Source organism: Phyllostomus hastatus, unplaced genomic scaffold, assembly GCF_019186645.2.
Source record: "Phyllostomus hastatus isolate PE091 unplaced genomic scaffold, TTU_PhHast_1.1 phas_scaffold_1674, whole genome shotgun sequence".
NCBI classification, from domain to species: Eukaryota; Metazoa; Chordata; class Mammalia; order Chiroptera; family Phyllostomidae; genus Phyllostomus; species Phyllostomus hastatus.
This window is the reverse complement of record NW_025334011.1, coordinates 29,789-55,706: the sequence shown is the minus strand read 5'-3', so window position 1 is coordinate 55,706 and position 25,918 is coordinate 29,789. Positions and strand designations below refer to the sequence as shown.

General features: G+C 36.0%; 1 protein-coding gene across 1 annotated transcript in view; it reads left to right on the top strand.

Annotated features, from left to right (window-relative positions):
• The first annotated feature begins 10,865 nt into the window (after window positions 1–10,865).
• Window positions 10,866–25,918, top strand: part of LOC123831048 (sulfotransferase 1 family member D1-like) — a 36,664-nt gene continuing 21,611 nt past the window's right edge. Inside the window, exons 1-4 of the mRNA XM_045857696.1 lie at window positions 10,866–10,967; window positions 16,586–16,743; window positions 20,218–20,343; window positions 21,371–21,468. Coding sequence (XP_045713652.1) covers window positions 16,596–16,743; window positions 20,218–20,343; window positions 21,371–21,468 — 372 coding nt within the window. The 5' untranslated portion in view covers window positions 10,866–10,967; window positions 16,586–16,595. The remainder of the gene's footprint in view (window positions 10,968–16,585; window positions 16,744–20,217; window positions 20,344–21,370; window positions 21,469–25,918) is intronic.

The window sequence follows — 25,918 nt, the reverse complement described above, 5'->3', positions numbered from 1 at the left end:
GCAAAAAAAAAGCAGTGGAACCAGGCAAGCAAGGCACCCCAGGTGCACAAGACTGCAGAAGGTGGACCCTGGGTGCGCAGGTGGTGGCTGGCAGACCCCAGGCATAGAATGGCAACAGGCAGACCCAGCAAGGCGGTGATTGTGAAGGGAGGCACTATGTGCAAGGTGGCTGGCTGACCAAGTGGTCCCACATTTGTGTGCAGATTAGCCAGATGAAATTGGGGAGTGAGACAGACCACTCAACCCAGGGTCCCAGAGCTGGGAAATAGAGCCTTGGGTCATACATATAAGTTCTTTGGTTTCTGTATTTCCTATACTATTCTTAACCTCCTCCTGTCAATTTTTTTACCTACCATTTATGCTACTTATTCTCTGTACATTTTCCCCTTCTCTCCCTCTTCCATTGCCCTCCTGGTAACCCTCCATGTGATCTACATTTCTGTGATACTGTTCCTGTTCTAGGTGTTTGCATAGTTTGTTTTTGTTTTTAAATTCAGTTGTTAATAGCTGTGAGTTTGTTGTCATTTTACTGTTCATATTTTTAATCTTCTTCTTAGACAAGTCACTTTAACATTTCATATAATTAGGGCTTGGTGATGATGAACTCCTTTAACTTGACCTTATCTGAGAAGCACTTTATTTGTCCTTCCATTCTGAATGATAACTTTGCTGGATAAAGGAATCTTGGGTATAGGTCCTTGCCATTCATGACTTGGAATACTTCTTTCCAGCCCCTTCTTGCCTGTAAGGTTTCTTTTGAGAAATCAGCTGACAGTCTTATGGGAATTCCTTTGTGGGTAACTGTCTCCTTTTCTCTTACTGCTTTTAAGATTTTCTCCTTATCTTTCATCTTGGGTAGTGGAATTATGATGTGTCTTGGTGTGTTTCTCCTTGGGTCCAACTTCTTTGGGACTCTCTGAGCTTCCTGGACTTCCCAAAAGTTTATTTCCTTTGCCAGATTGGGGAAGTTCTCCTTCATTAATTTTTCAAATAAGTTTTCCATTTCTTGCTCTTCTTCTCCTTCTGGCACCCCTATGATTCAGATGTTGGAATGTTTAAAGATGTCCTGGAGGTTCCTAAGCCTTTCCTCATTTTTTTTTGAATTCTTATTTCTTCATTCTGTTCTGGTTGAGTGTTTATTTCTTCCTTCTGGTCCAAACTGTTGATTTGAGTCCTGGTTTCCTTCCCATCACTGTTGGTTCTCTGTACATTTTCCTATATTTCACTTTTCATAGCTTTCACTTTTGCCCTCCTATTTGTGACTATACTCAACCAAATCTGTGAGCATCCTGATCACCAGTGCTTTGAACTGTGCATCTGATAGGTTGGCTATCTCTTTATCGCTGTCGTATTTTTTCTGGAGCTTTGATTTGTTCTTTCATTGGGCCATTTTTTTTTTGTCTAGGCACACCTGCCATGTAGTAAAGGGTGGAGCCTTAGGTGTTCACCAGGGTGGGGCAACCCAGATCACTGTGTTGTGACACTGTATGTGGGGGAAGGGTTCAAGAGGAAACAATGCCACTTGCTCTGCTCTCTGCTGGTTTTTAGTCACTTCCCCCACTTCCCCCAAGTAAACTGGGCCCTTCTGGTGCTGGTTCCCCTATGGGTGGATTTGTGTACATTCTAGGAGCCTGTGGATATCTCCAATGAACTCTCCTGTGAGGCTGAGAGTTTCTCTCACCACTACAACCCTCACAGGTGTTTTCAGTCAGAGGCTTTGAAGCTTTATTTCCCTGCACTGGGACCCTGGGTTGTTCCTCTTCTCCACCAGCTGCCACCGTGCCCGGCCTAGTCCGCCAGCTGCTGCTTTGCTGTGAGTCCTCTGTGCTACCTGACTCCACCCCTCCTACCAGTCTGGATGAATGTTTCTTCTTTAACTTCTTGGTTGTTGCCCTTCCATACAGTTCAATTTTCTTTCAGTTTGGGTTGTCTTTTGTTTTTAAATTTGTTGTTGACTTCCTTTTGGTTGTACAAAGAGGCACAGTGTGTCTATCTATGCCTCTATCTTGGCTGCCCCCATCTATGTTTTTTAGACATCAACTTTCCTCTAATCTGTAGCTTTTCTCTTACTAGTATCTTATTTTTATCTTTCCACTTCCTGCCAAATTTCTATATTTTAGTCTTTCATTCATCCTCCCAACTGGTTCTTAATCTCATTTTCTCTTTTTTTTTCAGTAAACATCTTGCATTTATTATTCCTTTTGTTTAATATTACATATTATTTAAAAAAAATTTTATTCTTTGGGGGGGCTGGTGACCTCCTGCAGTAATGGGTAACGTCCTTTTAAACTGTTAGCATGCTTCAAATGTGCAGTGGATGCCAGGTCTCTTCCCTGGGACAGAATCATATGCTGTTCTCTTGTTTAGAAAACTCTTTATCTATCCTTCTATTCTAAATAATAGCTTTGCTGGGTAGAGTATTCTTGATCATACATCTTTGCTTTTCACTGCTTTGGGTATTTCTTCCCAGTCCCTTATGGCCTGCAAAATTTCTGTTGAGAAATCAACTGACAGTCTTATGTGAACTCTTTTGTATGTAACTAACTGCTCTTCTCTTGATTCTTTTAATATTCTCTTTTTGCTCTAACCTTTGTATTTTCATTATGTTGTGTCTCAATGTGGGCCTCTTTGGGTTCATCTTGTTTGGGGCTTCCTATGCTTCCTAGATTGTATGCCTATTTTCTTCACCAGGTTAAGGAAGTTGTCGCTCATTGCATTTTCAAACAGGTTTCCAATTCCTTGCTCTCTTTTCTTGGCACCCCTATGGTGCAAATGTTAGTACATTTGACATTGTCACAGAGGCTCCATATACTATCCTCCTTTTTGGATTCTTTTTCTTTTGCTGTTCTGATTGGGTGTTTTCTTCCTTATATTCCAAATTGTTGATATGATTCTGTGCTTCACCTATTCTACTGTTTATTACCGATAATTTATTCTTCAGTTAGTGTATCCTTAATTTCTGGCTGCTTTTTTTTATGGTTTTCATGTCATTATTTATGTTGTTGAAGTTCTCACTAAATTCCTTGAGTATCCTTATGACCATTGTTTTGAATTCTGTATCTGGTAGTTTGCTTGCCTCCATTTCATTTAGTTCTTTTTATAGAGATTTCTCATTTAGGGCCTGTTTCTTTGTGTCCTCATTTTGACTGCTGCCCTATACTTTTTCTATGTTTTAGGGAGAGCTGCTACATTTCCTAGATATGATAGAGTGACCTTATGTAGTCTATGTTTTGTAGGGCACAGTCACTGGGTACTTTAAGTGCACCCCTCACCATGTGGCTGTGTATATTCTTCTATTGTAGTTGAGCCTTGATTGTTCATGGGGGTAGGGGATTAAACCTAATGCTGATCAGTTGTGAGGACCAACTGCAACTACAGCAAAGGAGCTGCTGTGCAGGGGTCAATCCCATGGAATAGGACTCACTTCTGCAATACTTCAGTGCCCTCTGAAACTACCCTTTTTGTGTGTCCTTTGTAGAGGTGGTTAGATTGTAACGCTGTGTGGTCTGAAGCTGCCTGCTGGGTTTCCTGGCTCTGGAGATGCAATGTCAGGCATGACTTGTGCCCTGCCCAGGGACATGAGGAATGAGCTAGAGAGAGAGCTACAGATGACCACCACTTGTGTTGGGCTTGGAGGGACCCAGGAAAGGCCAAGCTGTCAACTAAGTGTAGCTGCTGTTTGTGCCAGTCCTGGGGCCACTGAGCAAGAGTAAAGGGTACATAGAGGCCAGATGCTGCCTGTTTGAGAGATTTTTAGGAAAGTCTGAAGCATGAGCTAATGGAGACAAGGCGGGTGGGCCAAAAGGTTGGGTGGGGTGGAGTTCAGAGAATCACCAGGAAGGGGCAAACTGTGAGGCAGGTTGATGGAGATTCAGATATGGCACCCACCTACCAGCTCCGTGCTGGGATGGTTCAGCAAAGGAATAATAAGCTCTGCTCACACTTCTGTCTTGAAGAAAGATGCCCCTTCTGTTCTCACCCTGATGTCAAACAATTCAGTTCTTCCCCATGTTGCTGGTCCTTTTCAAGCTTCTTCTGTGCTGGAGCTCAGAGTGACTGAGTAGAGTAAGATGGTGCTTGGGCCTGTTCAGAGGAATGCCTGGGTCCCTGGAAGACTTCATCTCATGGGCCACAATCTCTGCTGGTTTTTACAGCCATAACTCATGGGGAAGCCTCGCCCCAGTACTGGAATGCTGGGCTGGGATGTCTGGTCTGGGACTGGGTCCCCTTATTCCTCAGCAGCTTTTATGTGCCACACATGGTTGTGAGACCAACCTGTTCTGCATCTCCATTTTACCTACCAGTTTCCATGTAGTTTCCCTTTTATATCCTTAATTGTAGGACTTCTGTTTAGCTAGATTTTCTGAATAGTGTTTGTTCTATAATTTAGCTGTAATTGTGACTTCTTAAATACCCACTTATTCACAATTTTTTAAAATTTAACATTAAAGTGCATAAAAATAGTTTTAAATTTGTAATTTGTAATACTCATAGTTGGTGTTCTCCATGTGTACCCAAATAAAAGAAACCCATGAATATTTCTGACTTTAGTTATTAGTAAGTTAACATATCCCAAATTGGCCTGATTGAAATTTGGACCAATTGCATTTCCCCACAGCTCATGAGATATTTCTGTAACTTAATTGGAGAAGAAAGAATATTGAGATCTAATAGAAAGTCTAGTCTCCCTGAGATTGTTTGGCGCTTTTCCTGAGCTGGCTTTAAAGCGACCATGGGCTTGAGAAAATGAAGAACATGGAGAGTACCATGTGGTGAGTTACACAGGGATAGCAACTATTCAATGCTCCCAAGAAAGCTAGAGATTTCTGGTTACCTAATATTGAAGGTTTTCTAATAATTAGATTTCCTGAATAATGCTTTCAGGCTAAGTGTTCAATACTTAGAAGCACTTAATAAATTCTTGTTGACTAGCTGATTAATTGATACAAGGTTAGAACTAGGAAATGCTCACTAAGCAGTTCTTTATGAGGGTTGTAATTACACGTGATTTGAATCATGCAATAGAGTTTCTTTATATGAAGAAAATACCTGAGAATTCAAATTGGGCAACAAAATAAATAAAGTAGTACTGAATTATAACCCATAGTATAAAATTAATGTCCATATCCATGCTGATGTAAATAAATCATTAAATAAATAATTAAATTCAAGAGAATAGATAAATATCTTATACAGAAAAATCCACCTAATTATGTATAACTCCCATCCCATCCTTTCAGTGTGGGATTCAGAGAGTGACTTTATTCTGAAGCGTGTGAAAAGATTTAGCGTAGGATGGGGAGGGAAAAGGAACTTTGCAGTAGAGTAACCTGGCAAACATTACTTTATCTAGTTAACATCATCAGTGTTATGACATGTTTATAGTAGAGATAGTTGATATGCGATGAAAATGGCTTTTTACCTCTATGGCCTTTCTCCCAAAAAACCTATAGCCATTGTAAAACCATGGAGAAAACATCAGATAAACCAAAACTGAAGAAATAAATATGCAAAATATCTGTCCAGTATGCGTGTTTTCTCAAGATCATTAAAAACAGGTTCCAAGATGACTGAAGAGTAGCTAGAAACTCTATTCACTTGCTTCCAGCCATGGACCAGTCTTGCAGCTAAACAATAGAGCAATCAGCTTGAAAAACTAGTTGAGTGTGTGTGAGAGCATGTGTGAGTGAGTGTGTGCATGGGCAAGTGCACATGCCTGTATGTGTATGTCAATCTCATGAGTGCTCAGGGGCAGGCAGTCTGGGTTCTCCTGCAAAAGCCCACACAAAGGATATTTGTAGAGCATCCATATCAAGAGATCCAGGAGTCTGTACAACTGGGTCACCCAGGACTCCATATACATAAGCCCACTCCATAAGACAGAGATCAAAGCAGACCAATCTAATACATACAAACAAACACAAAGAGACAACTAAAATGGAGAGACACAAAAACAAGCCCCAAATAAAAGAAAAGGAGGAATCCCTAGAAAAAGAGCTAAAGAAAATCAAGGCATGCAGTTTATCAGATGTAGAGATCAAAGTAATGGTTACAAGAATGCTCAAAAAACAGTGAGAACTACAAGAAACTTAGTGAGAACTATGTCAGCATGAAAAAGGACATAGAAAACTTGAATAATAACCAGTTGAAAATAAAAGATTTAATATTAGAAATGAATACACTAGAAGGAAATAAAAGTAGGGTAGATGATGCAGAGGATCAAATCACTGAGTTGGAAGACAAGATAGGAAAGGAAACACTCAATCAAAGCAACAAAGTGAAAAAGACTTAAGAAGAATGAGGATGTTTAATAGAGTTTTGGGACAACATGAAATGTAACAATATCAACACCACAGGGATACCAGAAAGAGAAGAAAGGGAGCAAGGGATAAAAAACCTATTTGAAGAAATAATGACATAAAACTTCCCCAATTTGGTTAGGGAGAGAGTCATTGCAAATTCAGGAAGCACAAAGCGTCCAAGTCAAGGTGAAACCAAAGAGATCCACAGCAGTATGCATCACAATTAAAGTGGCAAAATTTGAAGACAAAGAGAGAATCTTAAAGTTAGCAAGAGAGAAACTTTTAATTTTTTACAAAAGAACTCTGATAAGGCTATCAGCTGATTTCTGAACAGAAACACTATAGGACAGTAGAGTTTGGTATGAAATATTCCAAGTAATGAAACACAAAGACCTGCAACCAAGACTACTCTATCTGCAAGGTTCTGATTTAAAATGGAGGACAAAATGAAGAGTTTCCCAAATTAAAAAAAAAAAAAAGGTTTAATGGAGTACAGTTCCACAATCCCAGCATAGTGAGAGATACTAAAGGGACTGAGTTAAGAAGAATAAGAAGTAGCCCTGGCTGATGTAGCTCAGTGGATTGGGTATGGGCTTGTGAACCAAAGGGTCACTAGTTTGATTTCCAGTCTAGGGCACATGCCTCAGTTGTAGGTCAGGTCCCCATAGGGGATCACATGAGAGGCAACAAAACACTGGTGTTTCTCTCACTCTCTTTCTCCTTCCCTTCCTCTCTCTATAAAAATAAATAAATAAAATATTTTTTTAAAAAGGAGAAGTACAAAGAAGAAGAAGTATACAGTGAGGAACACACATACAAAGGGGAAAAATGAAAATGAATAAATATCTATCAATAATAACCTTAAATATCAATAAATTAAATGATCTAATCAGAGATATAGAGTGACCAAATAGAAAAAAAAAACCACACCTTGTGTATATGCTAGCTATAAGAGACCCACCTCAGAACAAAATATTTACATAGGCCAAAAGTGAGAGGATGGATAAAATTTCCATCTCTTCATTTCATGCAAATGGACATGAAAAAAGTTGGGGTAGTAATATTTATATCAGACAAAATATATTTCAAAACAAGGGCCACAACACAGACAAAGACCACCACATAATACTTAAGGGAGTAATCCAACAAAAGGACATAAGTTTTATGAACATATATGCACCTAATAAAGGAGCACCTAAATATGATTATATAAAGAAATTTTTGGAGGACTTTAAGAAAGAGATCAACAGCAATACAGTCATTGTAGGAAATTTTAACACCCACTGTCAACAATAGATAGATCTTCCAGACAAAAATTCAACAAGAATATAGCAGCATTAAATGACACACTAGATCACGTGGACTTAATTGATATTTCCAGAATATTTCATCCCAAAGAAGCAAACTATACATTCTTCTCAAAAGCACATGGCTCATGTTCAAAGATAGGCCACATGGTAGGAAACAAAGTAAACCTTAACAAATTCAAGAAAATTAAATTCATGTCAAGCATCTTTTGGGATTACAATGGCTTGAAATTAAAACTCAACTGCAAAAAAAAAGCATTCAAATATGGAGGCTAAATAACATGTTATTAACTAATTAATGGGTTAACAATGAGAGCAAGGAAGAAATCAAAAAGTACCTGGAAGCAAATGAAAATGAACATACAACATCCCCAAACTATGGGACACAGCAAAAACAGTTCTGAGAAGAAAGTTCATTGCATAACAGGTCTACCTAAAGAAGGTGGAAGAATCTCCAGTAAAAAATATAACAGTATACCTAAAAAAACACTAGAAAAAAAAAACAACAAACAAAGCCCAGAGGGAATAGAAAGAAGGAAATAATCAAGATGATAGCAGAATTAAATGACCCAGAGACAGAAAAAAAAAATTGAAGGATCAATGAATCCAGGAGCTAATTCTTTGAAAAGATAAACAAAATTGACAAAATCTTAACTAGACCTATCAAAAAAATAAAAATAAAAGAGAGAGAAGACTCAAATAAATAATATTAAAAATGAAAGAGGAAAAGTGATACAAGTGATACAACAGAAATACAAAAGATTGTAAGATATTACTATAAACAACTGTATGCCAAGAAGTTGGAAAATCTAGGTGAAATGGATACATTTCTAGCAACATATGAGCTTTCAAAGATGAATCTAGAAGAAGCAGAAAACCTGAATAGACCGATGACAACTAGTGAAATTGAAGCAATAATCAAAAAACTCCTGGCACAAGAAAACCCTGGACCAGATGTCTTCACAAGCAAATGTTACCATCTACTCAAAGAAGAACTAACACCTATCCCTCTCAAACCATTCCAAAAAATTCTAGGAAGAGGGAAAACTCTCAAACTCTTTTTAGGAGACCATTATTAACCTAATCCCAAAACCAGGCATACACAACAAAGAAAGAAAACTACAGGCCAATATCTCTGATGAATATAGATGCTAAAATCCTCAACAAAATACCACCAAACCAAATCCAGCAATACATTAAAAAGATCATACACCATGATCAAGTGAGATTTATTCCAGGGGTACAAGGATGGTACAGTGTTCACAAATCAAGTATGATACACCACATAAATAAAATGAAGGACATAAATCATATGAACATATCAATAGATGCAGAAAAAGCATTTGATAAGGTACATCATCCATTTATGATGAAATCACTTAGCAAATTGGGAAGAGAGACAGCATACCACAACATAATAAAGGTTATATAGAGAAAACCTAATGCCAACATCATATTCAAGCAAAAACTAAAAGCGCTTCCCTTAAGATCATGAAATAGACACAGGTGTCTGCCTTTACCATTCTTATTCAGCATAGTACTGGAATCCCTAACTATAGCAATTAGATAAGAAGAAGAAATAAAAGTAATCAAAATTGGAAAGGGGGGAAGTAAAACTGTCATTATTTGCAGATGACATGATAATGTACATAGAAAACCCTATACATTCTACCAAAAAGACTACTCAACCTAAGAAGTGAATTTGTCAGAGTAGTGGGATACAAATTCAATATTTGGAAATTGATGGCATCTTGTATACTGACAATGAACTATCAAAATGAGAAACTAAGAATAAAAATCTCATTTACTATACTAATAACAACAAAATACCTAGGAATAAATGTAACCAAAGAAGTAAGAGACCTGTACTTGGGAAACTATGCAACACTGTGGAAAGAAATTAAGGAAGATAGAAATAAATGGAAGCATATACTGTGTTCATGGATTGGAAGAATTAACATCATTAAAATGTCCACATTACCCAAAGCAAGCTATAGATTCAATGCAATTCCTACTAAAATACCAAAGGTATATTTCACAGATCTAAGACAAATATTCCAAAACTTCATATTGAACCATAAATGACCCTGAATAGCCTCAACGGTCTTGAGAAAGAAGAACAAAGTTGGAGGGATCACAAAACCTGATATCCAAATATGCTATAAGGCCACTGTGATCAAAAGAGCTTGGTACTGACATAAAAACAGACACACAGATCACTGCAATAGACTAGTCAACCCAGGAAGGAACCCTGGGTCTCTGTCCTCTATCATTTTGACCAGGGTGATTTAAGCTATTTATTCTCTGGTCCAGGAGAAGAGAAATAAGCCATTTATTCTCAACTGCCCTTTGTTAGGGAAGATAAAGTTTTGTGATTCACAAGCTGGCCATAAATTGGTCAAGTTGTTTGGACTTGTCTAAGTATATTGTCTCCGTTTCCCCATGTCACTTACCCAGGAATTTTCCTAGCTTCTAATTATCCAGCTCAGAATGTGCTCCAACCTTCTGGCTGCATTTCTGTCCTTTGCTCCTATACAGGGTGCATACTCTTGTCTGTCTATAAATTACCTATAAAGTTTTGGAGATACAGAAAAGCCACCTTTAAGTGAGGATTTCTAATAAGATCACTGGGTGGAACTGGAGAGCATTATGTTAAGTGAAATAAGCCAGGTGGTGAAGGAGAAATACCATATGATCTCACCATTAACTGGAACATAATCAACAAAAGAAAAAAGCAAACAAAATATAACCAAATATATTAAAATGAAGAAAAATCTAACAACAGCCAGAGGGGAGGGGGGAGGGCACAGTAGGGGGAAGGATTTTCGGAAACTACTGTAAAGGACACATGGACAAAACCAGGGGGGAGGGTGGAAGCAAGGGGTTGGTGGCAGGGAGGGCTGGGGGATATTGCAGACAGCTGTAAGTGAACAACAATAAAGTAATTTTTAAAAAGATCACTGGGATCAAGAAACAGCCATCTGTGTTTTGCTTGGCTTTTATAATTGAAATCAGAAGCAAAAGGAAAAGTCAGTGTAAAAAACCTTCATTTACTTTACATAATTACTTGCTGTTAGTTAATTCTAGCTGCTTTTCATGGGCTTTTTGTTTCATTCTATTTCCTCCCATAAGCTACAGCAAAAAGCCTTTCCTTACACCTTTAGTGTTCAAAAGAACAACAGACTTTGTACAGCTTAATCATTAATTTGATACTGCAGTGTGAACTTCACCTTTCATTTTCTTAATGCGTATAACCAGTTATCCTGGTTGACTGAAACAACATACAGGGTGAAACTTCCACTAACCAATTACTGTAGAAACGAAATCTGGACCTCCAGCTCCTCAAGACAATTACCTAGTAAGTCATTTATCAGCTGTCTTTAAAGTGCTGACATTTTGTATAAAACTAAATTTAACAGTCAAAAATTAGAGAATGAGAAATGGAAAATTCTACTATGGATATTTTTCCTTAAAAAGGGAATTATTTGGGTGTTATTGGGTCTTGATTTCCTGTCATAAATGGACAGGATTATATTTCATATATAAAATTGTGCTGAGGTAGTCTGCTCTACTAATTCTAAGCTTATAAAACTAAATATACTTTTAAAAGTTTTTAGTCATTTATCTTCTCAACATTTCTATTTAGTTTAAAAGAATATTCTTGTGAAAACCACTGCTAGAATGAGTTCTTAAAAGTTCTACTGTGGAAACATAAAAATCAGATCTTGCCCAAAATGATTTTCACAAGCCTGCTTTTGAGTATGTCTCAAGATTCTCAAAAACAAAAAATGTATTGCACTGATGCTAGAAAATACACTCACTATTAATCAGTGCTTTATCTCTTATTTCAAAAATATTTTAACTGTATGGAATATTTTTTACTTCAATATGTATTCAATCTTTTTAATCATTAAATCAGAGAACTACTATAGTGTTATATTCTTCAAATTTCTAAAAATTAATTACTGTCTCAAGGGTTCTGAAACAAGATTTGAGTTATTTTTTATATGCATTCTCCTATTGTCACTTTACTGAATAACCATTTTTGTATGGGCTTGTTTATATCCCTTTAACGAATCCTTTGGGTTCATTGTCAAAGCTATATTCTAAGAACAACACATCAGTATAGAAAGCCCTGATAAATGAAGAATCATGTAATATAATTAATTATGTTGCTGTAGTATTGAAAACACTTAATATTTTAACAAACAAAAAAGACAATATGTTTAATTCAAATATTTATTTTCAAATGTATTTTATTGATTATGCTATTACAGTTGACCCATTTGTTCTCTCCCCTTTATCCTTCTCCACCCTTCTCCCCCTTTCCCACCAGCATTTCCCCCCTTAATTCATGTCCATGGGTTGTACATGTAAGTTCTTTTTTCTCAATATATATTATTTTGTTTTATTTATCTTTTAATGATGCCACAATGTCACAGAAATGTTTTATTTAAGAGTTTGTCACATTGTATGAAATAGCATTTTGGCATGTGAAATTGGTATTAAATAGTATCAATATAACATGTATACTTTGAACATTAACAAACAATAAGTTTGGAGAAAATGTTACATAGAAAAGTTGTGTGTGTGTGTATGTCCCATACCATGTATTTGTTTTTTTAAGTATCTTAAGTATATTTTATTTCTATTACATGCTCTTCATGTTACTGCAGTTGTCCCATTCTTCTTTCTCCCTGTAATCCTCCTCTACACAGTACCCCCATTTCCCTCTAACATTCCCCCACTTAGTTCATGTCCATAGGTTGTACGTATATATAAGTTCTTTGGCTTCTCCATTTTCTATACTGCTCTTAACCTCCCCCTGCCTATTTTGTATCTACCAATTATGCTTTTTATTTCCTGTAACGTTCCCCCATTCTCCCCCTTCTCCATCCATACTGAGATCTCTCCATGTGATCTTCATTTCTATGATTCTGTTCCTGTTCTAGTTGTTTCCTTACTTTGTTTCTGTCTTTGGTTTTTAGGTTCAATTGTTGAGAGTTGTGAGTTTGTTGTCATTTTACTGTTCATAGTTTTGATCATCTTCTTTTTCTTCAATAAATCCCTTCAACATTTCATATAATAAGGGCTTGGTGATGATGAACTCCCTTAACTTGACCTTATTTGGGAAGCATTTTATCTGTCTTCCCATTCTAAATGATAGCTTTGCTGGGTAGAGTACTCTTAGTTGTAGGTCCTTGCTCTTCATGACTTTGAATACGTCTTTCTAGTCCCTTCTTGCCTGCAAGGCTTCTTTTGACAAATCAGCTGACAGTCTTCTGGGAACTCCTTTGTAAGTAACTGTCTCTTTTTGTCTTGCTGCTTTTAAGATTCTCTCCTTATCTTTCATCTTGGGTAATTTAATTATGGTATGTCTTGGTGTGTTCCTCCTTGGGTCCAACTTCTTTGGGACTCTTTGAGTGTCCTGGACTTGTATGTCTAATTCCTTCACCAGATTGGGGAAGTTTACCTTCATTAATTTTTCAAATAAGTTTCAGTTTCTTGGTCTTTGTCTTCTCCTTCTGGCAACCCTATAATTTGGATGTTAGAACAATTAAATTGGTCCCAGAGGTTCCTAAACCTTCCCCCATCTTTTTGAATTCTTGTTTCCTCATACTGTTCTTGTCTAATGTTCATTTCTTCTTTTGTTCCAAATCATTGATTTGAGTATACCTGACTTCCTTCACTTCACTGTTGGTTGCCTGCATATTTTTCTTTATTTCACTTTTCATAGCCTTCACTTATCCCTCCTATTTGCAACTATACTCAACCAAATCTGTGAGCATCCTGATTACAGTGTTTTGAACTCTGCATCTAATAAGTGAGATACTAATAAGTATCTCACTATTGCTTAGTTCTTTTTATAGAGTTTCAATCTGTCCTTTCATTGGACCATATTTCTTTATCTGAGTGTACCTGTTATGTTGTAAGGGGCAAAGATTTAGGCATTTGCCAGGGTGGTGCCACCCATTTTGCTGCATTGTGGCCCAGTCTGGATGAATTTTTCTTCTTTAACACCTTGGTTGCCAGATTTCCATACAGTTTGATTTTCTGGTAGTTCTGATTGTTTTTTGTTTTAAAATTTGTTTTTGTCCTTCTATTGGTTGTGTAAGGAAGCAAAGCATGTCAACCTGTGCCTCCATCTTGGCCAGAGTCTCTAAATTCAAGTATTTTGTAAGTGGATATTCCCAATTAAGTGATGTATTCCTATCCATGATTGCAGACATTTCTAAAACATAACATCTAAGTTTACCTTAAAAAGTAACATATAAAGCAGTGACATACACAGCACAAAATAGTTGAGGGTGATGGTGGAAACTTTTAATAATTAAAATGTGTACATGAAAAAAGGATGGAATAAGTCTTTACTTATTTCTACTTAAGATGTCATGTGATATTTTACAATGTCCTGTGGGTTAATGTATGCATGTGTATATGTCCATGTAACATACACATATATAATGCATGCTCTTTCCCACACATATACATATACAGATAATATTTGCAATTCATTTTAGGGTAATTCTAATATGCCACACTATACAGTTTTTTGAATTGTGTTTGGATCTTCTTTCTTCACAAAATAAGGCAGAGTGAGATCTGTATTTTATAGGTAATAATAAAATATTAATAGTGTCTGCCTTTTACCAAATATATACTATGTTTTTATCAATATACACATTATATTTATCATATTATTTCTCTACCACAATAGCTGCATAAAGTTAGTAAGTCTTCACTTCCATTTTTAAGATTAGAAAATTGAATTCAGAATTCTTTTTAAGATTTTATTTTTATTATTTATTTTTAGAGAGGGAAGGGAGGGAGAAAGAGAGAGAGGGAGAAAGAGAGAGAGAGAGAAACATCAATGTGCAGTTGCTGGGGGTCATGGCCTGCAACTCAGGCATGTACCCTGACTGGGAATCGAACCTGTAACACTTGAATTCAGAATTTTGATTTGCTAGGAGTCACATCGGTGATGAATAACAGATCTAGCATATTAGTTATAAATCGAGAAACCTTACAGTCTTAACTGCTAAGCTAGTTCATCAAAAGAAGCTGCTTTTCACAGGGATATGTGAAAGAAAAGAAAAATCAGATTTGTGAGCCAATTGGATCTGGAAAAGCCAAGGGGAAGAAAGATCTATGATAACTTCCAGATTTTGGAGTTGAGTGGTGAGGTGAATGTGGTATCATTAAATTATAAGGTGCATAGTGACTCGAGGACAAGAACTGGTCACTGAAGAGCAAGGTTCATGGGTTAAATTTGTTATTATTAAATTTTAGATGTCTAAGGAACATTAGGGCAAAATGCACAATAGCATTTGAATATGTATGTCCCAGAATAAACAAATGATAAATCTACCTTCTGGAGCATCAGCTCTCAGGCAGTGGTTAAAATCATGGAAATGTTTGTACAATAAGCCAACTAGGAACTATGAGACTCCAAGGAAAACAATAATTCTGTCCTAAACATTCCTTTGAAAATTTGAGAATTAAAGAGATAAAAGATCAACCAAAATATACTAACATAAAAATCAAGAAAGTGTCAGAAACATATATGGTCAAAAATATCAAATACCGTACTTAAGTATAGTTTGAAATCATGGAGCAACATGCCTGACCGGCTTTGTTCTTCTTTCTTGAGATTGGCTTACTTTGGGTCTTTTTTGGTTCCATAAAAATTTTAGGGTTGTTCTATTTCTGTAAAAGATGTAACTGGAATTTTGATAAGGATTGCATTGAATCTGTAGATTACCTTGGATGGTAGAGGCATTTTAACAGTGTTCATTCTTCCAATCCATGAACACAGAATATCTTTCCCGGAATTTGTGGGGGTTTTTTCAGTTTCTTTCTTCTAGTTTCTTATAGTTTTCACTATATAGGCCTTTGACTTGTATGATTAAATTTACTCCTAAGTATTGTGTTTTTTGATGCAATTGAGAATGAGGCTATTTTATTAATTTCTCTTTGTGATAGTTTTTTTATTAGGATATAGATATAGAACAGATTTTTATGTAAGATTTTGTATCCTGCAAATTCAAAACATTTAAAATCAAAAGGAACTTGCACGAGGTAGGAGAACAGTGGAATATAAATAAATAAAAAGAAGATAAAATATTGGCACTTTGCAAAAAGGTGCAAGCTAAGTTATGTCCATTGACTTCAGACACTTCTGATTTTAATTACTGCAGAAAGATTCAGCAGCTGCTAAAGGGCCTCAGGAAGGCTTTTAAATCATTTTCCTAGAACTTTAGAGAAAGAAAAATAACCATTCAGCTCATGCTAAATTGGGAAACAACATGTTTTGGAGTAGGATTTAAGTTATATTTCAGTCTTTTCCACTTTTTTACACATGACGTCAGAAGAATATACAATGACATATGATATCACTGATGTTGAAACGTTCATCACAGCAATGTACTTCCAGTGCTACACTTACCTCAGGTTCTTTTCTTCTTGACACCCTTTTATTCTTACAGTGTCTTAGAGATAACTTAGAATAATTTACTTTTACCAGCCTAGGGAGTGACTTAAGAGAAGAAGTACCAGGTTAGGCTACTGCTGGTTTTATAGCTAAGAGTGCTCAATGCAATTAGGGGGCTCCTTCAGATTCCCACTGCAATGAATTACAGCGTGGTGGTGAAGAAAAACACTTCAAGGTCCTGTAACTTTATCACATGTCCCAGAAATCTTTGCCTGAGGAAAAGCTGTACACAATTAAGTACACATAAGAAGTACTGATGATATTACTATATAAACAGCACATATAAAATAAATGGTGCAAGCCCTCACTGGTTTTTAAAAGATATTTTTTTCCTCCTGCTGATTCGTGATGGGAAGTAGTACTGTGATCTGATGCTGCTGGATCTAGAGGAATGGAATATTATTTCATTGAATAAAACTCTTTTATTTGATCAATGCTATTAAAACAAAGACTTTTTAACTTGTGCCCTTTCATATAAAATCTAGTCTCTCAAAAATGGACAATAAGCCAAGTATCTACAGAAGGGAGTTAGTGGAAGTTCAGGGTGTCCCTCTCTTCTGGAGCATTGCTGAGGAGTGGTCCCAGGTGGAGTCATTTGAATCCCGACCAGATGACCTTTTGATCTCCACCTACCCCAAATCTGGTAAGAGCTTTTTTTATTTATTTGTACAGTTGACCTTTGAACAACATGACTTTGAACTGCACGGTCCACTTATATATGAATTTTCTTTAAAAAAATATACCATTGGCCAGCCATAGCCTTGGGTTGTACATCAGTTGATTCAACCAACCACAGGTTGAAAACTGTATTTGTTATCCTCAGATGGGAATCCGTGGGTGTGGAGAGCTGACTGCATGCATTGTCCTACATCATTTTACATGAGAGACCTCAGCATCTGGGGATTTTGGTATCTGCAATGGTCATGAAACAAACTTCCTGTGAATACTGGGGAGGGATGTCTGTAGTTAAGTTTTGGAAGAGTCCAAAGTTAGGATCGACACCCCTAATCCCCTTACCATTCAAAGGTTGTCTATACTTGTTGATCAGTTATTGATCCATATGTGTAAGCCCACTGCTCTGCAGATCACTTGTCAAGCAAACACTGTAGCTGTTGCTGGGATAATTTTGTCCCAAATTAGACAAGCTTCCTTCTTATTCTGAAAGGCCCACAATTAAATGCAGGCTGTATATGAAGGAAAATTAATGCTGTTGTTTTGTGTTCCTTCTTGAATTCAAATAAAAATTATTAAAATTGAATATAAAATGATAGTGGTATATTGGAATATGAATATATGGATATGTATATACTCCTATACATTTTAATGTTTAAATATGTTCATTGAAAAATATTTTATAAAATATCTATTTTATTACTTTAAATGTTTTATAAATATGTTTAGAAGTACTTTGTTATAAATTTAAAGAACTGCTGTCTTTAGTATACACTCTCAGAAAAGAGAATTTAAGATGACTCAGTAAGAACAATGAGACAACTCTCAACAATTGAACCTAAAAACTAAAAACAGAAACAAAGTAAGGAAACAACTAGAACAGGTACAGAATCATAGAAATGAAGATCACATGGAGAGATCTCAGCATGGATGGGGAAGGGGGAGAATGGGGGAACGGTACAGGAAATAAAAAGCATAATTGGTAGATACAAAATAGGCAGGGGGAGGTTAAGAGCAGTATAGAAAATGGAGAAGCCAAAGAACTTATATGTACAACCTATGGACATGAACTAAGTGGGGGAATGTTAGAGGGAAATGGGGGTACTGTGTAGAGGAGGATTACAGGGAGAAAGAAGAATGGGACAACTGCAGTAACATGAAGAGCATGTAACAGAAATAAAATATACTTGTCTCATTTCTAAATGGAAAGGAGAAAAAGATGTTTTTAATTAGCATGTTAACCACTGATCTTTTTTAGCTTATAAATATTAAAATTACTTCAAAGGGATATAGAACAAGTTCTGGGGTGAAAGCCTTGAATTCATGGGATTCTGATGTGCCAACATCACAAACATCGTGAGAGCAATGGGGGCCTACCAGAAAGTACACAAATGAACCATACAGATTTTTGCAGAAATGAAAAACAAGCTTGTTTTGGCAAAACCTTGTTTCCTTCTTTCTTTTCTTACTACTTACATTGCTCTCTGAGTAGTTCCCCAAACCCAAATTATTTGGAACCAAAGCTACTTTGCATTTTCCTGTTGAGATACAAGGTTAGAAAAGGGAGGGCAATCACTGAGAATGTACATGCTCATCTGTTTTATCTGGTTTTGTTATATGTACAGATAGGAAACCATTAAGATAATCTTTGGCTGGTATAGTATACAAATAGTTCATCTACAAAGGTACTGTTTGAAGCTGACTTTTTTCCTGATGTACTAAATGTTAGATGGCTAAATGGCCACAAATAAATAAATCATAACTCTCTTTGGTCATTCTTTTTCTTTTATTTTATTCCAAGTTAAGATCCAAGTTAACTAACTCTTTATATGCACTCAACCATGTCTTTTTTTTACAGTCACAGAAAATAAACACTTTCAATTCAAAGCATATCTATATTGGCATTTCTTCTGATCAGATACATAGACCAAAATCTGAACCACCTACTGATAGAAAATGTGTTGAATTTAGGTCTCTGTTGTTCTGTCAATCACTGCTTAAGCCTAAACCAGATCAGGCAACAAAATATTCAGGTATAACACTGACATGCCTCAACTTTTACTTAGCACTGTAATTTTCTGAGTTAGAAGGATGGGGATGAGAGTCTTATACTCATGATTTAGGGACAAGAAGGAGTAAGAATTGTCCACAGAAAGGACTAAATAAAAATGAGGCCTAGCCGTGGCTGGCGTAGCTCAGTGGATTGAGCGCGGGCTGCGAACCAAAGTGTCGCAGGTTCGATTCCCAGTCAGGGTACCTGCCTGGGTTGTAGACCATGACCCCCCACAACCGCATATTGATGTCTCTCTCTCTCTTTCTCTTTCTCCCTCCATTCCCTCTCTAAAATAAGTAAATGAAATCTTTAAAATAATGTGGCCTAAAGTACTCTAACATCTGGAACCAATTGCAGATTCAGGTCATTTTCCTAAAAATTTGCTGTTTGTATACATCAATTATTTCGTGTAATTTTTTAGCTTTCCCACATGATTATCAATTTAGGGATTACCAGTTACACATTTGGTAAAGAGGAAGGAAATGGGAAGAGTTAAGAAGATATTTTCCCCCTATGTCTTGTAATGGCTTTTTTAGCAGTACCTTGATAACTGGATCATCGAGTCACATAGTTAAGTAGGCCATATGCTCATGTACATTAGATCCATTTCTCAAAGGCTGAAGATGCAGTTAATAAAGATCAGAGTGATTTGATCCACTGTACTCAAAGAGGACACACAGTCTTTGATTTTGTTAGTGTCCCACAGATCCAATCTGTGGTGTTAGTGATCGCCACAGATACAATCACAAAAAGTTCCCTTTGTTTCCCCTCAACCCCTTGTTTTTCCTCACCCCTCCACCAAATGTTAAACACTTTCACCAGAAGTAACCTTCAGTCCCAAAGGATAATAGTCTTTTTGATATTAATAGGAAATGTACAAACTGCTGTTCAGAATCATTAAAATTAGCTGCTCTCCTATTTATCCCACACAGGAAGATGAGCTATTACTACACAATGTCTCTCTCTTTTTAAAAATTTTATGTATTGATTTTGAGAGAGTGAGAGAGAGAGATTGGTTTGTTGTTGCACTTATTTATGCACTCATTGGTTGCTTCTTAAATGTGCCCTGACCAGAGCTCCAACCCGCAAGCTTGGCACATCAGCCCTGACGTAGCTGAGTTACCCAGCCAGGGCCCACAATGTCTCTTTTATGCCCCACGTTTTACTTCCTTTTGAAGTTCTACTTTTGTGAGTACTTTAATCAGATTTTACACACATAATACATATGTATATGTTCAAGATAGACATGGATGTCTACTAGGAGAAAGGAGAAGAGGGAAAAGGAATAAATACAAAGAGCATGTTTTTGTTGTTGATGTTACAGAACTTCTTGCGACCCTCTCACACTCTGTTTGACAGCAAAGTTTAGAGTTCTTTCTATTTGTTTTTCAGGCACAACCTGGGTCAGTGAAATACTGGATTTGATCTATAACAATGGGGATGCAGAGAAATGTAAACGGGATGCAATATACAACCGAGTGACATTCATGAAACTTATAATACCTGGAATAGAAAGTGGTTAATGTTCCTTTCCACCACAGAAGTAAATTCCCCTGTTGTTTTTGTTGTTGTTGTTGTTGTTGGTGGTGGTGGTGGTGGTGGTTTTTTTGGTGTCTAGACGAGTCCTGATAGAAAATAGTACAAACAGAGTTTGAACCGTGGAATCATAAGTTTCTATAACAGAAGAATAAGAATTTGGTTATTCTAATGAACATACTCTACTCCTCTTTCACCCAAAGATAATATCTATATAAGAGATTTTGATGGGTATGTTTTTATTAACAGGTCAGGAGAAAATCTTTAACATTTAAATATTAGGTGATCATTATACAGTAAAAATTCTGTGTTCGATCTATCATATCTGCTGCTAGTTAGCTGATGTTCACAGACTCCAGAAAAAGAATTGTGTGCATATAAGGTCCTACATTATCAACAATTTTAAAATTAGCCATGAACCTCACAACTTTCAGAAATTTAATATAAGAAAGTTGGAAAGAGATTAAGAAGTACAAATTGCCACTTATAAAAATAAACATGGGGCTATAAATGGTACTAGACTTAAATTGGGGTGATTATTTCATAAGATATTATAATGTATGATCACTGTTATACACATGAAACTAATATATAACATTGTATGTCGACTGAAATTTTAAAAAGATATTTTAAAATTTCTAAAAAGAAAGCTGGAAAGGGATTTCCTGCAGTGTAAATGAGACAAAAAGGAAAATAAATGAAGGAAAATTTGGACATTTTTATACTTGACCTACTGTTGTTTCTGCCCCATCAAGATATTTCTGATGATTTTATAGACACTTATAAAGATAATAAACTCTGCTATTCACAGGCAATAAAACAGCCTAATTAACCAGGATTTATCATTTAAAAACATGTCTTTGCATATTTTAGAATTATATGTGGCCCTTTAGCCATATAGCCATTTCAAGCCAGGTAGTTAGGTTAAAGTTTACAAATTGTTGGATTATGTTGTAATTGACTTTTGTGATTCCACATTTATAATGTAATTTAACTTTTATGCTTGTAGGCATTGAGACTTTGAAAAACATGCAGTCTCCTCAATTAATGAAAACACACTTGCCTGCTCAACTTCTTCCTTCTTCATTTTGGAAGAATAACTGCAAGGTAGCATATTTTAAGAAAAAATCCTTACTTGTGTTTTAATTTCTTTTTACCAATTATGTAGACATTAAGATGGGGGATTTCAACCTCTGGGTAAATCATTGGAAAAATAATACTGTGGTCCCTATAGCTTAAAGATCAAAATACCAATGGATTTCAGTGCTGTTGGTAAGGGATTACTCAGTGCTCAAGCTCTGAGGGTCTCTCAGGTTTTTAATTCTCTAAAATGCCTGTCTTTCTTTCTAAATCTCTTCATCACTTATGAACAACAGATATTTACATAACCCCAGACCTGCTTATTCATGAATTCAGTGTAGTAGCAATTTATAAATATACAATTATATGTCATATTTATAATAATGTACATTTATATTTAATTATATATGCAATATATGATATGTAATATAAATGATATGCATTATTTATATTATATTTCTATTTATATATTTATTTATAGATGTATATATATTTTATATATAAAATATTTAATTTATGAGTCACATTTAGACTTCTTTTTTTTTAAATGAGTGTTTTTTTTTTTAAGATTTTATTTGTTTATTTTTAGAGAGGGAAGGGAGAGAGAGAGAGAGAGAGAGAGAGAAACATCAATGTGCAGTTGCTGGGGGTTCTAGCCTGCAACCCAAGCATGTACCCTGGTGGGGAATCGAACCTGCCACACTTTGGTTCGCAGCCCACGCTCAATCCACTGAGCTACGCCAGCCAGGGCTTTAGACTTCTTTTTAAATAATCATCTTAATTCAAAAGTAATATTAGGGAGAAAGTTTATATCTTATCATCTATACTTTGATGAAGTTTTACAAGGTGAGTATGCCCATGGAACCAGCACCCAGATCAAGGAACTGGGCACTACACCCTTGTGGTGTGGCTCAGTAGATTGAGCTCTGGCCTATGGACCTAAAAGTCTCCAGTTAGATTCCCAGTCAGGGCACATGCCTGTGTTATGGGCCAGGTTCTGGGTGGGGTGTATGCAAGAGGTGACCAATCTATGTTTCTCACACACATCATTGCTTCTCTCCCTCCTCTTTCTTTCTTCCTCCTTTTTCCTCTCTCTAAAAGTAAGTAAAATACTTAACAAAAAGAAACTGAACATTACCAGCACCCTAAAAACTCTATTCCAGTACATTTCTAGGTAATAATCCCTGTCTCCAAAGATAATCCTATCCAGAAATTTTCACCATGAATTAATTTGCTTGTTTTGTTTGTTATCATCAAACATACAGGCTTGAATATTTAGCTAACTTCATTTAATATGTTTGTGAGATCAATTCTTATCATTCTTGTTATTTTGTTTCTGTTTTGTTTAATGTAGCCTTCTGGATCAAAAGATATGGCACCCTGAGCAAAAATAGCTCATTAGAGGTACAAAGCCTCAGGCCCTGTTCAGATCTACTGAATCAGAAGCAGTGGGGGTGGGGCTCAGCCATCTGGGTTTTAATAAGACCTGGTGAATTTGATTCAGGCTAACATTTGAGAACCACTGATGTAAGGCATGTCATTATGTGTATCTGACTATTTCATAGCTTACTTATCCATGGTATTATTGGGGGACAGTTGGGTTGTTGCTAGTTGTCAGAAATTAAAATAGTGCATCAATGCACATTGTTATACGAGTCTTTCATTGCATACATATGTCTGCATTTTTCTTGGTTAGATATCTTGGGATGGAATTGCTGGGTCTTAAGGTATGTATTTGTCACCTTTAGTAGATATTTTCAAACATCTTTTCAAATAATTTGCACCAATTTAACCTCTGAACAACATTGTGTAAAAGTTGGTTACTCTACATTCTCATCATCACAAGATATTGCTAAAAAATATTTAACTTTAGCTATACTAGTAAATGTCAGGTGGCATCTCATTGTGATTTTACTTTGTATTTCTCTAATGACTAATTAGGTGAAGAACATTTACATTGCTTAGATATTTTTTTCTGAGGTATCTATTCAAATTTTTTGCCTTTTTTCCTATAGGAGCTCCTTTTATTTTGTTATTAAGGATCAATATTCTACATGCTTTGAATATAAGTCCTTTAATTAAGTACATTTCTTATATTTAAAAAAATCACTGGATTTATTGGAGTGACACTAGTTAATAAAATTATATAGGTTTCAAGTGTACAATTCTATAATGCGCCATTTGTATATCTGTATTGTGTGTTCATCTAAAGTCAAGTCTCCTTCTGTCACCATTTCTCCTCCCTTAACCTTCTACCTCTTCCCAACCCTGTTTTCCTTGGTAATCACTATACTGTTGTCTGTGTCTATGAATTTTTTTCTTAATCTCCCCATCTTTTTCACCCAGCCATCCAACCCCTTTCACTTCTGAAAGTTGTCGGTCTATTCTCTGAATTGATAAGTCTGTTGCTATTTTGTTTATTTTGCTCATTAAGTTCTACATATAAGTGAAATTACATGGTATTTATCTTTCTCAAATTGGCTCATTTCACATACCATAAAGCTCTCCAGGTCATTCCATGCTGTTGAAAAGAGTAATATTTCCTTTTTTCACAGCCAAGTATTATTCCATTGTGTAAATTTACCACAGTTTTTTATTCACTCATCTACTGATGGACACTTGGGTGGCTTCCAAATCTTGGTTATTGTAAATAATGCTGCAGCGATAATAGGAATACATGTATTCTTTCCATTTAACTTTTCAGGTTTCTTTAGATATATTCTCAGAAGTGGAATCACTGGGCCTTGAGGCAATTCCATTTTTAATTTGTTTGAGGAAACACCATATTATTTTTCACAATGGCTGCACCAACCTACATTCTTGCCAACAGTGAAGGAGGTTTCCTTTCCCCACATCCTTACCAACACTTGTTTGTTGATTTATTAATGATAGCAATTCTGACAAGTGTGAAGTGATATCTCATTGTGGTTTTAGTTTACATTTCTGCTTAGTGATGTGCATTTCTTTATATGTCTATTGGCCATCTGTATGCCTTTTTGAAGAACTGGCTATTTAAATCTTTCATGTATTTTTTAACTGGATTGTTTGTATTTTCGATGTTGAGTTGCATAAATACTTTATAAACTTTGGATATTAACCCGTGTCAGATGTATAATTGACAAATATGTGCTCCCTTTCAGTGGGCAATCTTTTCATTTTGTTGATGGCTTCCTTTTCTGTGAAAAAAGCTTTTTTGTTCGATGTAATCCCATTCTATTTTTTCTTTTGTTTACCTTGCCTGAAGAGGTATATAAGAAAAAATACTGCTATAAAATATTTAATATTTTACTTCCTATTTGTCTTTTAAGATTTGATGGTTTGGGGTCTTATATTAAAGTATTTAAAAGTAATTGAGTAATTGTCTTTTAAGATTTGATGGTTTGGGGTCTTATATTAAAGTATTTAAAAGTAATTGAGTTTACTTTTGTGTATGGTGTACAAAGGTGGTTTAGTTTCATTTTTTTGCATGTATCTAATTTTTCCAACTTTGTCTTTACCCCATTGTATTTTCTTGCCTTTTTTGTCAAAAATTAATTGGCCATAAAGCCATGGGTTTATTTCTGGGCTCTCTGTTCTTTTCCAATGATTTAAATATCTGCTTTTATGCCACACCGTGCTTTTTGATAACTATGGCCTTGTACAATAGTTTGATATCAGGTAGTGTGATTCCTCCATCTCAGTTCTTTCTCAAGGTTGCCTGGCTACTTGGGGTTTTTGTGGTTTTATACAAATTCCTAGAATATTTGTTCTTGTTCTGTAAAATACTAATACACCATTAGTGTCTTGATAGGGATTGCCTTGAACCTATAGATTGCTTTGGGCAATCTGGACATTTTAATGATTTCAATGTTTCCTATCCATGAACACAGTATATGCTTCCACTTATTTGTATCTTTTTCAATTCCTTTTTCTCTTTTGTTTCATAAATTACTTTATTATTGTTCAGTTACATTTGTTTGCATTTCCTTTCCAACACTCCCCCCTACCCCATCCAAACCTACCTTCTCTCCTTGCTTCTACCCTCCCCCTTGGTTTTGTCTGTGTCCTTTATAGTAGTTCCTGAAAACACTTCCCCCCACAGTTTCCTCTCCCCTCCCCTCTGGGTATTGTTAGATTGTTCTCAATTTCAATGTCTCTGGTTATATTTTGTTTGCTTTTTTTCTTTTGTTGATTATATTTCAGTTAAAGGTGAGATCATATGATATTTGTCTCTCACCGCCTGGTTTATTTTGCTTAGCATAATGCTCTCCAGTTTCATCCATGCTGTCACAAAGGGTATAAGCTCCTGCATAGAATTCCATTATGTAAATGTACCGTAGTTTCTTGAATCACTCATTTTCTGATGGGAACTGAGATTGCTTCCAGCACTTGGCTATTGTAAATTGTGCTGCTATGAACATTGGGTGAATAGGTTCTTTTGGATTGGTGTTTCAGAGTTATTAGGGTTTAATCCCAGCAGTGAAATTGCTGGATCAAA